At 41.2% G+C, this 15,704-nt stretch overlaps 1 protein-coding gene across 7 annotated transcripts in view; it reads left to right on the top strand.

The window, feature by feature from the left end:
• Nucleotides 1-229: 229 nt before the first annotated feature.
• Nucleotides 230-15,704, top strand: part of DMXL2 (Dmx like 2) — a 147,321-nt gene continuing 131,846 nt past the window's right edge. For 4 of the 7 annotated variants that reach the window (XM_036116615.2, XM_036116619.2, XM_036116618.2 and 1 more), the window contains exon 1: nucleotides 231-692. In XM_036116615.2, coding sequence (XP_035972508.1) covers nucleotides 606-692 — 87 coding nt within the window. In that variant the 5' untranslated portion in view covers nucleotides 231-605. Of the gene's footprint in view, nucleotides 693-15,704 lie in introns of all 7 variants that reach the window. The other 3 variants (XM_036116617.2, XM_036116620.2, XM_036116616.2) reach the window with 2 other exon arrangements.

Genomic DNA, 15,704 nt, shown 5'->3' on the forward strand with positions numbered 1-15,704 from the left:
GGCCTCAGCTGCGTCCCGCCCCCACTGGCCGCAGCCGGGAGGCTCCGAGGGAACTCCCGCACGTCTGCGCGCGCAATCCCGGGACAAGGGTCCACGCGGCGCGCGCAATTGCCCTGGAAACCACTGCGCGCGCACGCGCAAACGCGGGGCGGGGAGAAGGACTGAGCTAAGAGCCTAGCAGCTGGAGGAGGGGTTTACCCTCTCACTCTACTGTAGCTCCCTCGAGGGTGGGCGCGCGCACCGCCCTTCTCCCTCGGGCGGAGCGTCCTTTCCAGCACGCTCCCGGCTCACGCGCTTCCCCGGCGCCCCCCCGCCCCTCCGCCTCACACGCACCCTTGCGCTCCTCCCGCATTTGTGCGCCGGTGCAGCAGGCAGTGGGAGCATCCGGGCATTTCCGCAGCCGAGCGGCGATCCGGGCGGCGGCAGCGGTCGAGGAGCTCCCATGGCAGGGACGAGGAAGGGGGAAGGCAAGAGGGGGGCGAGGCGTTAAGCCGGAGCCGCCGCGGGGTGGGTCCCGAGGGAGGCGGAGGGGGAAGCGCCCTCGCGGTCGGGCGCGGGGCTCGTCGCTCCTTTCGCGCAGTCCCTTGCCAGCCCGGGCTCCGGAGATGCATCTGCATCAGGTCCTCACCGGGGCTGTCAACCCTGGAGACAACTGCTACTCCGTGGGCAGCGTCGGGGATGTCCCCTTCACGGTGAGCGGCGTCCGGGAGCTCGAGGGGGAGAGACCGGGGGCCGAGCCGAGATCCCCGTCCCGGCCCACGCCTCTCCAGGGAGGCTGTGAGGTGCGAGTGGGCCCCATCTGCGCCCCTTTGCAGCTCAATTTCGGGGGGGCGGGCGTGGGACTGTGAGTCCTGCGGCTGGTGTAGGAAATTACCCATCAGGGAAAAGGATTAGGAATCCACCGCACTGTCCGCCCTCAGCAAACGGGCCCCCGGGGGTGACTGGACTAGAAGGTTCCTCTCGTAGGGCGGCCTCAGGTCTGCGGTGGAGGAAGATGGTTGCAGTCGCCGAAACCTGAGCGTCCGTTTCGCACCTGCTCTCGGCGTGGAGGCGAAGACTTGGTCTTGTCTCGGAGCATGGAGGCGATGCTGCACCTGGCTCCCCCTGCCCGCCGAGTTAGGGCAGCGAGGAGCGCCGGAGCCTGTGGCTTTAAATCCGATACCACCCGACCTTCCATATCTCCTGATGCAGAATCTTAATTCCAACAAGGAAATAGAAAATTTCATTCTTTGCCCCCGAAAAATCTAAATGGAAGGGTTAGAGTGACAGTGGCCTGGAAAGCTATTTATCACGAGATCAGTTTGGTAACCTTCCTAGGTAATATTTAATCCGTTTGCAAGGTAGGCTGGTTTATTTGTTTTTAAACTAAGGCAATGCGAACATTTTATAACTGTTTTTTTTTGTTGTTGTTGTTGCTTGTGCGAGTAAAGTGTGTGTAAACGATAACGTGTTAGAATCTCTTTCAAATCTCCATGAAAAAGACGTTTTCTGAATGAGCTTGGACGGATCAGTGCTTTTGGAGAATGGATGCTGTTAGTATAGCTAATTCAAACTAAGCCATAGAGCTTCTTTTTACCCATAGATAGACTCCCATGGATCAACATAAGTTCCTTCTCTGTATTAAATTTACACAGTGTTCTCCTTCGAAAGCACAGTAGGCAATAAGATCTGGATTAAATACACAATGTTATTGATAACTTATGCATGATAAAATTGGAAATAGCATAATGGTATGCTTTTTAGACAAGGAAAACACTTTGCTGTCTGCTTTCCAACAGCATGTTTTTAAAGCTGCAGAAATAAGAAAAGCTCCAGCAAAACTGCAGAATCATTATGTGGCACAGTGTATTCTGGAACAGAATTTATCATTATGATACATTAAAAATAACCCTATAAGATTGCCTTTTGCCGATTTTAATTTTTAAATGTAATCAACTTGTCTTTGTTTCAATTTAGGATGAACTTTTAAGGATATAATTTGCCTGACTTATATTGTTACACATGACCCTATCAATGGTGTCATCTGTGTTTTGTGTCCATGTGACCTAAAGATCCATATAGAGTGAGCTTGGACTTCAAGTGTATAGAGACAATTTGGGGCATAGAAGAAATTTCCCTTTCCCCAGCTGTGTAGGTGGGGAGGAAGTTTCCTAGCTTAGAAGAGTAGGCTTCCTCCATTAAGAAGTCTGGAACCTTAGGTTATGGGGTACTTCCACACTATCATAGTGGTGGTAGTTTTTTGTTTCCATCTAAAGTGGAGCAGTGTCTCATTGAGGGAATGGTGAATAGAGCTAAACAGGTTCAGATGCAGTCTGGAAAAGCCAGTGCAAGAACTGTTAGCATTGCGCAGGTGTAGGCCACCCATGACCAGGTCCTTGAAATCATTTTCAAATCTTTCACCACCTCCCTAATTCAACCAACCTATCACCAAGGGTGACTGACTCTCTGCAGTGTCTATCAGATTTATCCCTTTTCTTGCTTTTTTTTTTTTAAAGATTTTATTTGTCAGAGAGCACGTGAGTGAGCACAAGCAGGGGGAGGGGCAGAGGCGGAGGCAGAGGGAGAAACAGGCTCCCCTCTGAGCAAGGATCCCGATGCGGGACTTGATCTCAGGACTCTGGGATCATGACCTGAGCTGAAGGCAGATGCTTAACCGACTGAGCCGCCCAGGTGTCCGGGTTTATCCCTTTTCATCTTCATAGTTACCACCTTATTGTAGAACCTAAATTGTACTACTTAATATAAACACTTCTAGACTGGTTTTCCTCGTACTCCTCTCTGATCAGTTCGTCTTCCACACAGCTGCTAGGATAATTTTTCTCAAATACCATTTCACCATATCATTCTTGGCTCAAGAATATTAAGTTGTTCCTAATAGATGTGTTATGAAATTTAAGCTTGTCAGATATTCTTCTGCCATCTTTGGTTTTATATTTGATTATATGTTCTCATCTTGGCCTCTCTGCTATAGACCTACTAATCATTTTACTCTATCCTACATTTTAAAAAAAAGATTTATTTAAAAGAGAGAGAGAGAGAGAGCAAGTAAGGGGGAGGGTCAGAGAGAGGGAGAGAAGCAAACTCCCCACTGAGTGTGGAGTCAGATGTATTTGGGCTTCATCTCACAACCCTGAGATCATGACCTGAGCCAAAATCAAGAGTCAGATGTTTAACCAGCTGAGCCACCCAGGTGCCCCATATCCTACATTTTTGTGTTGCACCATGAGGATCCTTGCTTTTTATTTTCCCAAATATGTCTCAAAATTTACTTGGTTTAGGATGTCTGCTTATGATTCTGATTATTTTGGCCCTTTGGCATTTACAGACCTATGTTGCACACCATCTCCTTTTTTTAGTTTTGAGTGCACTGATGCAGTTATAATTTTGCCATGAACTAGAAATGACCCTTTGGACTCTAAGAAGAACAGATTCGCCTAAAAAAAATTGAGAACAAGCTGTTTTCAAGAATTCTAGAATCAGCTAACAATTATTTGAATGCCTACATTAATACAGAAAAAAATTTAAAAACCCCACAAAAGTAGAACTCCTTTACACAGAGTGTGCCATTTGATTTGTATAGCAATCAGATGAAAAACTTTAGTTCTGAGTCAGATGACTAAAAAGGGGACCAGCCAGGACTGGAATGGAGGTCCTGTGACTTCTCATCTGGTAGACTTTTCTCTGTAGTATTTTTCTTTCCTATCAGAGTGCTTGCTTTGGAGGGTGTGTGTATGTTTGGAAGGCACAGACGTGGCCAGTGTAGAAAGACAGACTGTCTTGCAGCTAGACAGTGGTCTTAGCTAATGGTATCTTTCATGATAACCTGAGGATCTTTTCAAAATAGGGTATATCATTATTTCAGAGTCTATAAATTGTAAGTTTTTTAAGAGGAATTATTTTCAAAGGATTTTGAAGTGTTCATGACATTGTAATTGAAAAACAGTGTGTTATATATATTACACTGTGCGTGGTGGGTAGTGGGTGGTGTGATCTTCTGGGTTGTGAATGACTGCTTATGTCACCGTGGCCCAGTCGTGCTGTGTTGTCACGATGGTGCAGTTTGTAGTGGACAGTCCCGGTGATGTGTGTATCTGTAGTGCTAAGACATGCTATGATGGTTTTCACTTACATTTGGGCGGTTAGTGGTTTTTAAAAACAATTGTGATGTTATAAATGTAGTTGTATATATCACCTTTTGATCATTCTGTTCTTTTCAGTGTAGGAGCTAATTTATGGAAATACTGTTATCCTGTAATAAATCAGGACCCAGACAGTTCAAGGAGATGATCTTTTACTTTGTATGAGCTAAGTGAATGTTTTAAGGCTTAATGTAACAGTGTAAATTTTCCTTATTTATATTTTTTATTGCTTTCCTGAAAAATAGTCTTTATTTAAAAAAATTTTCCTGTAAGCATTAAAATATCAATTAAAATGATAGTACATGATTATTAATATAATTAATTTTTTTTCACATCTTGGCCTTAAGGGGTACAGACTGTATTTTCTGGTGTGTAAGGGCAGTTGATGTTATTCCAGTCTGATATGAATTCACACATTTATTAAAGTTTACAAAAATTAGTCATTTCCACTCAGGGAGCTTATCATCTACTGGTAGAGATTAAAGATGATGTATGTAATTATAATGTAAGACAGATGAAAGAGATCACATATAGTTGGGAAGATAAAAGATTTCATATAAGATTGACAGTTGTAAAGACAGGTATTAGGCCTTTCTGGCTGGCAAGAACAACAAAAGCCAAGGAATAATGTGATATAAAGGATAAATTATTGGGTGACTGTTCCTTTACAAAGCAATTTAAAAAAACCCCACAAGACTTCCTTATTAAATAAGAAAACACCCTCAGAATGTTGAAAAATATAATTTGCAAACATTAACCCTAACTTTTTAGGAAAACATGTTGTGACATCTCCTAACTTTTATTTTTTGTTTTCTTCCTTAAAGCACCACCAGAAGGTTAGTAATTAATGAAAAAGTATTCATTTAAAAAAGTTAGAAGTTACTGTTATATGACCTCTTTTTCTGGCATTTAGATATATTTTAATTCTACTGTAGTATAATAACATTCCAGTCCCAGAATTATGATAACACCGAACTTTGAAAATGATCAGCCTGTTTATACATTTAGCACATGTTTGTTGAGCACATACGTGTGTCAGGCTCTGTGCAGATTAACAACAATGGCAACAACAGAAGAACAAAAATACATAGTACTGATTTCAGGGAGTTCATTAAAGAAGTATAGGAACCTGGTAATCTACTTGGAGAGTTAAGACATGTACTTAACCACAGCCAATGGCTGTGTGGTGTTGTGAGGCACTTACATTCTTGTGGGAATTCAAGAATAAGGGATCACATTTGGCCAGGAGAATGGGAAGTTGGACAGAAAAATGCTGCTGTGCTGGTCAGTTATCAATGCATATAACAACTCATACAGCTATTGATAGCCTGTGCTGATAGTAAAGGGAAAAACAATAGTCAAGAATTTAGAATGGAGTTGTTTTCCAAGAGAAGTTGGCTTGTTTGTTCCTGGAGAGTAGCTTCTTGTTTATTTAAATTGGTACCGTTCAGAGTTTGTGGGCTTGTGTTTAGTGTGAGCCTATAGGTAAATATGAGGTTATGTAAGTTCTTACTTATGTCCCTGTGTAGATTGTTAGTTAGCCTTCCTGCTTATAGTGGGGGGGACTCTTAGCAGCTACCCAGAACCTCTGGTATAAGTCCCAAATAATGCCTCCTTAGAGATAAGAAGTTAGAGAGTAACTACGTCTATGACCCTGGCTAACTCACTTAAACTTTTTAGGTTTTTCATCTATAAAATTAGGTTCTTTTAAAATACTCAGACCTTAAATGAACATTATATGGACTTCTCTAGAGATTTGCAAGAGGCAAAAGGGAAAATGGACCAGAAACATAAGGTGATTGTGGTGAAGTTAAGGTCTGGAGTCTGTTGTAGATTGCCCCTCCACTGATATGTATAGGATTGTTCATCTGACTTTACAGTTCGGGAGTTTGACCTCTGTTCTGGCTCAGAGAATAAGCCATGCAGAGTGTGTATGAAGTAGTGCATCCTCTTTGGGCCCACAGTTGAGAATGTGGCTCTTGTTCATGGTTGTGTCTTCAGCATATGGTAGGTGGTAGTTGCCTGGGACTGTCACAGTGCAGTATGAAGTGGAAGATGGGGCCAGTGTGATTGTATTGAGACTTTCCATGCTCTAGATATACTTACTTCTCTACTTTATGTTCTTAGGATTTGGGGTATTTAAAAGATGACTTTAGGAATTACAATCAGTATTTTTTTTAAATTTTATTTTATTATGTTATGTTAATCACCATATATTACATCATTAGTTTTTGATGTAGTGTTCCATGATTCATTGTTTGCGTATAACACCCAGTGCTCCATGCAATACGTGACCTCCTTAATACCCATCACCGGGCTAACCCATCCCCTCACCCCCCTCCCTCTAGAACCCTCAGTTTGTTTCTCAGAGTCCATAGTCTCTCATGGTTTGTCTCCCCTCCCGATTCTCCCCCCTTCATTTTTCCCTTCCTACTATCTTCTTTTTTAAACATATAATGTATTATTTGTTTCAGAGGTACAGGTCTGTGATTCAACAGTCTTATACAATTCACAGTGCTCACCATAGCACATACCCTCCCCAATGTCTATCACCCAGCCACCCCATCCCTCCCACTCCCCACCACTCCAGCAACCCCATCCCTCCCACCCCCCACCACTCCAGCAACCCTCAGTTTGTTTCCTGAGATTAAGAATTCCTCATATCAGTGAGGTCATATGATACATGTCTTTCTCTGATTGACTTATTTCACTTAGCATAATACCCTCTAGTTCTATCCACGTCATTGCAAATGGCAAGATTTCATTTTTTTTTTTTTTTTTTTTGATGGCTGCACAATCAGTATCTTACCTTGGGTCTTGGGAAATTTTTAGAACAAATCAGAGTCTCAGTATTTAATTATCAAAAAGAGCACAGGGTGTTGGGTTACAACCACAGTGGCACAGTGGAAAAACAAGTCATGCCTGACCAATTTAATTTCCTTCTATGATAGAAAGCAAAGCAGTATTTAAAAGGGGATAATGATAGAAAATATCTGTAATTCTCATTTAATAAGGCTCTTCAAGCTTGTGGGTTATTTTTTAAAACAACTTTGGAAGCCAAATATTTTAATAGAAATTTTAAGATTTTCAGTCTTCTTAAATTTGTAGAATCCTTTTGCATTATATTTTTACTCTGAAACTGTAATTCATTATGTAACAGGATATAGAACCTGTTATTGAGGAAGCAGGTGCAACTTACACAGGTGGTATGACTGTATTTTCTTTCTCTTAGACATAGCTCATGTTATCCTGAAACTTGATGTATATATGTGAACCCACTTTCCTGAGCTTTTTATTCTCAAACCTTCTCCTTTCATGATTGCAAAGGGCTTGTTCAGTGCCCCCCTCTCCTCCCATTCTAAGCGCCTGCAAAATAAGATGGTTATCTCATATCCCTCTCATAGAGAAGTCAGTAGGTACAAAAGGGTCAGTGAATAGAGTGAGACTTCTTTAAGTACGACATGGTAATTTGGTGGAATGATTTGAGAACCATAAATAATATCCTCTTAGGGGGCACCTGGGTGGCTCAGTCGTTAAGCGTCTGCCTTCAGCTCAGGTCATGGTCCCAGGGTCCTGGGATCAAGCCCTGCATCGGGCTCCCTGCTCGGTGGGGAGCCTGCTTCTCCCTCCCCCACTCTCCCTGCTTGTGTTCCCTGTCTCGTTGTGTCTCTCTGTGTCAAATAAATAAATAAAATCTTAAAAAAAAAAATATCCTCTTAGATTGTCATTGAAGATGTTCCATTAGGGCTGCCTCCTCTAAAAAGTGAGTCTTCTCAGGAATAGTAACATTTAATTAATTTTTAATTTTAATTAGGCTCCACACCTAATGTGGGGCTTGACTGAGCAAGCCAGGCGCCCCTAGTAACATTTAATTTATACTAAGTCATGATGTGTTGTTCATCCTGTGATATTAAGAACCCAGGAAATTTGAGCCTGTGTGTGCATTATGGAAGGGGGCATGGATGGACCCAAAAACACATAGAAGTTTTGGCTTAGATTCAGTCAAAGGTGGACATAGCTTATATGGTAGCTGTAGTTCAAGAACAAAATACTAATGTTTTCCTAGGAGTAATGACTTGGGTTTTGTGATATGCTAGCAATTCCTCATATTTTCTCTGGCCTTGACTATGTGTATACTTAGGAGGATCTAAACAGAGGGGGATACTCAAATTATACTGTACTCTACCCATAACATCTTCTATCATGCCTTTAATGTACATGAATTGTCAGTATTTCCAGCAAAGGCCATTTCCTCCACTTATCCTTGTGGTTTTAAACTGGAAGTGATTTTGCTCCCTAGGGGACATTTGGCAATATTTGGAGACATTTTTGATTGTTGTGACAGGGTTGTTGGGAGAGGACAGGCATCTATGGGGGAAAGGCTAGAGATCTTGACAAATGTCATACAATGCAAAGGACAGCCGGCGGCTTCCCTGCCCCGCCATGTCAATCCGTAGAAGTTTTGAGAAATCCTGACTGATACCCTAGTTCTTATCTTCTCTTATCTACTCAAGGGCATTGTGCTAGCAGTTTCTCTTGTTCTCTCCCGTAAAATTGCTTTTTCTTATTTATTGAAATACTTTGTTCAATAGCTCTCTTGGTTTTCCTCTACTTCCCTTACCTGCTCCTTCTCAGCCTGATTCCAGATTTCTGTATCTTGCTATTTCTTTGTCATCTCCCTCTTGAGTGTCTAATAGCGATCTCAGAATCCCTATCATAACATTCTCCTCCTTCTGCCTTCCCTAAATCAGTAAATGGTTACTTCTTTTTTTTTTTTTTTCAGTTCCCTTGGAATCTTTTCACTCTTTCCTTTCCTATCTAATATTGGCACATTCTGTTGGCTGTACATTCAAGATTCATCCAGAATCTGACCACTTCTTCTTTTTTTTTTTTTTTTAAGATTTTATTTATTTATTTGACAGAGAGAGACACAGCGAGAGAGGGAACACAAGCAGGGGGAGAGGGAGAAGCAGGCTTCCGGCAGAGCAGGGAGCCCGATGCGGGGCTCGATCCCAGGACCCTGGGATCATGACCTGAGCCGAAGGCAGACGCTTAACGACTGAGCCACCCAGGCGCCCCAGAATCTGACCACTTCTTAGCTCATCTGTTCCACTTCCACCCTGATCCAAGACACCATCATCTCTAGGATTATGGCAGTAGGTTCTTATCAGTTCTTCCTGTTTGCCTTTAGTCTTATCTTCCTTCAGTTTATTCTCAATAGCAGCCAGAATGATCCTGTTAAAATATAAATCAAATCTTCTTAATTCCATTTTCAAAACTTTTAAATTACTCCCCCCCCCCCCCCCCCCCGCCCAGAGAAAATACGTGAGTGCCTTAAATGCCCTTAGGTTTTGTTTCTTTAGCATCTAGAACAAAAATTTATTGAGTACAAAAAGGACCCAATATAATAGTGTATGAAAAGGACACTTAGTGAAATACAGAACATGCTTATAGTAAACATAGTTATCACTTTTATAATACTGTTTTTTATAATATCTTTTGATATAGGTCAGTGGCATTCGGCCATGTTTAGATAAATGAATTTTATAGGATGGGAGCAGGGAGAGGTGATAATTACAATCCAGGTATAAAGCTTTGCTGGTGTAGTCTATTTTTTAATTTTTAAAGCTTTGCTGGTGTAGTCTATTTTTTAATTTTTAAAGACGATTTTATTTATTTGTCAGAGCACAAGCAGGGGGAGCTGCAGGCAGAGGGAGAAGCAGCCTCCCTGCTGAGCAAGGAGCCCAGTGCGGGACTTGATCCCAGGGCCCTGGGATCAAGACATGAGCCGAAGGCAGACACTTAACCATCTGAGCCACCCAGGTGCCCCTATTTTTTTTTCTTTTATAAATGCTTGTATTCTTCTAAGAACTAAGGATAAAAATGAACATTTCAACTCCAGAGAAAGAAATAAGGAAAATACGTGAAAAAATATTTTTTTAATGTTATGTTAATCACCATACATTATATCATTAGTTTTTGATGTAGTGTTCCATGATTCATTGTTTGCGTATAACACCCAGTGCTCCATGCAGAACGTGCCCTCTTTAATACCCATCACCAGGCTAACCCATCCTCCCACCCCCCTCCCCTCTAGAACCTGTTTGTTTTTCAGAGTCCATCGTCTCTCATGGTTCGTCTCCCCCTCCGATTTCCCCCCCTTCATTCTTCCCCTCCTGCTATCTTCTTCTTCTTTTTAACATATAATGTATTATTTGCTTCAGAGGTACAGATCTGTGATTCAACAGTCTTGCACACTTCACAGCGCTCACCATAGCACATACCTTCCCCAATGTCTATTACCCAGCCACCCCATCCCTCCCACCCCCCATCACTCCAGCAACCCTCAGTTTGTTTCCTGAGATTAAGAATTCCTCATATCAGTGAAATCATATGATACATGTCTTTCTCTGATTGACTTATTTCGCTCAGCATAATACCCTCCAGTTCCATCCACGTCATTGCAAATGGCAAGATTTCATTCTTTTTGATGGCTGCATAATATTCCATTGTATATATATACCACATCTTCTTTATCCATTCATTTGTTGATGGACATCTTGGCTCTTTCCACAGTTTGGCTATTGTGGACATTGCTGCTATAAACATTGGGGTGCCTGTACCCCTTCGGATCCCTACATTTGTATCTTTGGGGTAAATACCCAGTAGTGCAATTGCTGGATCGTATGGTAGCTCTATTTTCAACTTTTTGAGGAACCTCCATACTGTTTTCAGATTGGCTGCACCAGCTTGGATTCCCACCAACAGTGTAGGGGGGTTCCCCTTTCTCCGCATCCCCGCCAAGATCTGTCGTTTCCTGACTTGTTAATTTTAGCCATTCTGACTGGTGTGAGGTGATATCTCATTGAGGTTTTGATTTGGATTTCCCTGATGCCGAGCGATGTTGAGCACTTTTTCATGTGTCTGTTGGCCGTTTGGATGTCTTCTTTGGAAAAATGTCTGTTCCTGTCTTCTGCCCATTTCTTGATTGGATTCTTTGTTCTTTGGGTGTTGAGTTTAAGAAGTTTTTATAGATTTTGGATACTAGCCCTTTATCTGATAAGTCATTTGCAAATATCTTCTCCCATTCTGTCAGTTGTCTTTTGGTTTTGTTGACTTTCTTTTGCTGTGAAAAAGCTTTTTATCTTGATGAGGTCCCAATAGTTCATTTTTGCCCTTGCTTCCCTTCCCTTTGGGCGCCCCTATTTTTTTCAATCCTGATTGGGACTTTTGATATTTTTGAATCTGTGAATTGATGTATTTTATCAAATCTAGAAAAATTTCAGCTAATATCTCTTCAAAAATTGCCTCTACCCCATTGACCTTATGAGACTTAAATATATTGGACCTTATCACTTTATTTTTGTGTCTAATATCCTTTCCTCTGTATTTTCTTTTTATCCTTCTCTGCAGCATTCTGGGTGGTTTCTTCCAATTCATTTGCTAATCCTATTTCCGTCATATCTAATTTGCTTTATTGTACTTACTGTACTAACTAGTACTAGGTTTTGTTTTTGTAGATGTCTTTTTTAAGATTGAGCAAGTTTCCTTCTATTCCTTTTTTGCTGAAAGTTTTTTTGTCATGAAGGGGTCTTGAATATTGTCAAATATTTTTTCTTCATTGATTAATATGGTCATGTGGTTTTTCTTCTTTAGACTGTTAATGTGGTGGATTGCATTGATTGACTTTTGCAAATTGAATTAGCTTTGTATTACTGGTATATTATCCTTTTTATGTATGGTTAGATTCAATTTGCTAGTATTTTATTGAGGTTTTTTGCATTTATGTTTATTAAGGATGTTGATCTATAGTGTTTTTTTTTTAAGATTTTATTTATTTGAGAGAGAGAGAGAAAGAGAGAGAGCACATGAGTGGGAGGCAGAGGGAGAGGGAGCAGCAGACTCTGATGAGCAGAGAGCCTGATGAGCAAGGATCCCGAGATCATGACCTGAGCTGAAGGCAGACGCTCAACCGACTGAGCCAGGCACCGTTATAGTTTTTTTTTTTTCCTTTGCATTTTTTTTTTGGTTTTGGTATCATTGTAATGCTGGTTTCATAAAATGAGTTTGGAGGTGTTCCTTTTCTATTTTCTGTCAGAGGTCGTGTAGAGTTCATGTCATTTATTCTTTAAATGTTAGTAGAATTTTCCAGTGAAAACATCTGGGCTTGGGGTTTTCTTTTCAGAAGGTTTTAAGCTCCACACTTGATTTCTTTAATAGTTAAAGGACTATTCAGGTAATATATTTCATCTTGGGTGTGTTTTTGTAGTTTCTGGTTCTGGAGGAATTAGTCTTTTTCATCCATTTCTTTGTTGTATTTATGTGTGTAGAATTGCATATAGCATTTTAGTATTATCGCTTTAATGTCTGCAAGATTAGTACTGGTATTCCCTCCTTTATTCCTCATATTGATAATTTGTTTCTTCTCTCTTTGTCTTCCTAGAGATTTATATATTTTATTGTTCTTTTTCAAAGAACCAGATTTTGACTTCATTCATATTTTCTATGATTTCTTTTCTGTTGTCAATTTCATTGATTTCTGCTCTTTATTATTTCCTGCCTTCTGCATGCTTTGAATTTGTTTTGCTTTCCTTTTCTAATTGATTAGGATGGAAGCTTAGATTACTGATTTGAGAGTGTTCACTTGTATCTCTTTGAGCATTTTTATTTTAGCCACTGTAACGTTTTTGTCTGATAATTTCAACATATGGGTCTGTTGATTGTTTTTTCCATTGTGAGTTGAGGTGTTTTTTTTTGTGTGTGTGTGTGTGAGAGAGAGCATGCGAGTGTGGTGGGGGGCTGAGGGAGAGGGAAAGAGAGAATATTAAGCAGGTTGAATGCCCAGCATGGAGTCCAATGCAGGGCTCCATCTCACGACCCTGAGATCATGACCTGAGCTGAAATCAAGAGTTGGACGCTTAACTGACTGAGCCACCCAGGTGCTCAAGATTTTCTTAGTTCTTTGTACTGCTGAATAATTTGGATTGTAACCTGGACTTTTAAAAACATTGTGTTATGAAACTCTGGATCTTGTGTAAATCCTACAGAGAACGTTGATATTTTTGTTTTAGCAGGCAGTCTGCCTGTTTGGTTTCAGGCCAAAAGTTCTGACCAGCCTTCTATGGGTTGTCATTTCAATGTCAGTTCCATTTTTTTTTTTTTTTAATGATTTTATTTATTTATTTGACAGAGACACAGAGAGAGAGGGACCACAAGCAGGGGGAGTGGGATAGTAAGAAGCAGGCTTCCTGCTGAGCAGGGAGCCCAATGCAGGGCTCGATCCCAGGACCTTGGGACCATGACCTTAGCATAAGGCAGATGCTTAATGACTGAGCCACCCAGGCACTCCAATGTCAGTTCCATTTTTAAAGCCTTTGCAGTCCTAGTTAAATATATCCGGTATATGTTCCACCTAGTGGCCAGTAACGGGCATGGTCAGCGCCCTTTCCTGTAGTTCCTTTCTTCAGGTTTTTGCTCTTCTGTTTAAGGTATGATCCATGCATGAGCTGCCTGGGAATGAGCCCAGGAGTTTATAAACAAAGTTTATAGGCTCGTTCTTCTGAACTCTTCCCTTTCTGTGATTTCCCTGGTACTTTCTGGTTTCTCTGGCTGCAAAGCTGAGACTCTAGTTACTCTGCACTATACTTCCTGGGAATGTACCTGTGTTCAGTGCCAAGTAGCAGTAGGACAGGGAAAGGAAAAAAGCAATGGGGGTTAACCTCACTCTCTTGTAATCATAGCTCCTCATATGGGAACTGTGGGATTGCTTGGGGGCTGGGATGTGAGAATATGGAGAAAGGAAAAAAAGATAAATGGGGAATTCTCCATTCCTCTCTTTGAAAACTAAGTCTCTTTCACCACTTCTTCAGCCAAAAGTAAATGGCTTCTTTTTTTTATGTAGTGTTCCATGATTCATTGTTTGCATATAACACCCAGTGCTCCATGCAATACGTGCCCTCTTTAATACCCATCTCCAGGCTCACCCATCCCCTCACCCCCCTCCCCTCTAGAACCCTCAGTTTGTTTCTCTGAGTCCACGGTCTCCCATGGTTCGTCTCCCCCTCCGATTTCCCCCCCTTCATTAGTGCTCACCATAGCACATACCCTCCCCAATGCCTATCACCCAGCCACCCCATCCCTCCTGCCCCCCACTACTTCAGCAATCCTGTTTGTTTCCTGAGATTAAGAATTCCTCATATCCGTGAGATCATATGATACATGTTTTTCTCTGATTGACTTATTTCGCTTAGCATAATACCCTCTAGTTCCATCCACGTCATTGCAAATGGCAAGATTTTGATTTTTTTGATGGCTGCATAATATTCCATTGTATATATATACCACATCTTCTTTATCCATTCATCTGTTGATGGACATCTTGGCTCTTTCCATAGTTTGGCTATTGTGGACATTGCTGCTATAAACATTGGGGGTGCACGTACATTTGTATCTTTGGGGTAAATACCCAGTAGTGCAATTGCTGGGTCGTAGGGTAGCTCTATTTTCAACTTTTTGAGGAACCTCCATACTGTTTTCCAGAGTGGCTGTACCAGCTTGCATTCCCACCAACAGTGTAGGAGGGTTCCCCTTTCTCCGCATCCCCGCCAAGATCTGTCATTTCCTGACTTGTTAATTTTAGCCATTCTGACTGGTGTGAAGTGGTATCTCATTGAGGTTTTGATTTGGATTTCCCTGATGCTGAGTGATGTTGAGCACTTTTTCATGTGTCTGTTGGCCAAAAGTAAATGGCTTCTTTTGGAGCTCTCTTTTTTTGCTTCTTGGTTTCGTCCTAACGTTAGTTAAACTGTGCTGGTACTTCAAATTCTGATATTTTTTCCTAATTCACTTGCTATCATTTACTTTTCAGAGTCCTCAAATGGCAGTTTCATGCATTTTGTTCATGTTTTCTGGCTGCATTCAGTGGGAGAGGCATAATTTATTGCGGTTCTTACTTTGAACTGGAACTATGAATACCACTTCTCATACCATTAAAAAATATCAAGGACCTAGCAATAAGTCTAATGATAAATGTAGAAAACTTTTGTGGGCAAGATTAATAAAACTTTAGGGAAATAAATTCCATATTTATGGACTAGAAGATTCACTACTGTAAATATATCAGTTCTTTCCACATTTATTGATAGCTTTGATGTATTACCAGTCAACATTGTAAGAGGATTCTGTGAAATTCAGTGGGAAGCCTGCTTCTCCCTCTCCCACTCCCCCTGCTTGTGTTCCCTCTCTCGCTGTGTCTCTCTCTGTCAAATAAATAAATAAAATCTTTAAAGAAAAAAAATAAGAGGACTATTTTGACCAGCTCAAGACTTAAAAGTCTCGACGATTATGATAGTGTGGTGGCAGCCTCAGAACAAATACACCAAAATAATAAAATGGAGCACCAGAAACAGACTTACACATTTATTGATGTTTGATTTATGTCAAGGATGACACGGTAGAGTAGTATAGAATAATTGATTTTTTTTGATCAGTGGTGCTGGGACATCTTATCTATGTAGGAAAGAAGTAAAACTTGGTCCCTATGCACCCCATATACAAAAAAAGAAC

The sequence above is a fragment of the Halichoerus grypus genome, chromosome 8 (genome assembly GCF_964656455.1).
Source record: "Halichoerus grypus chromosome 8, mHalGry1.hap1.1, whole genome shotgun sequence".
NCBI classification, from domain to species: Eukaryota; Metazoa; Chordata; class Mammalia; order Carnivora; family Phocidae; genus Halichoerus; species Halichoerus grypus.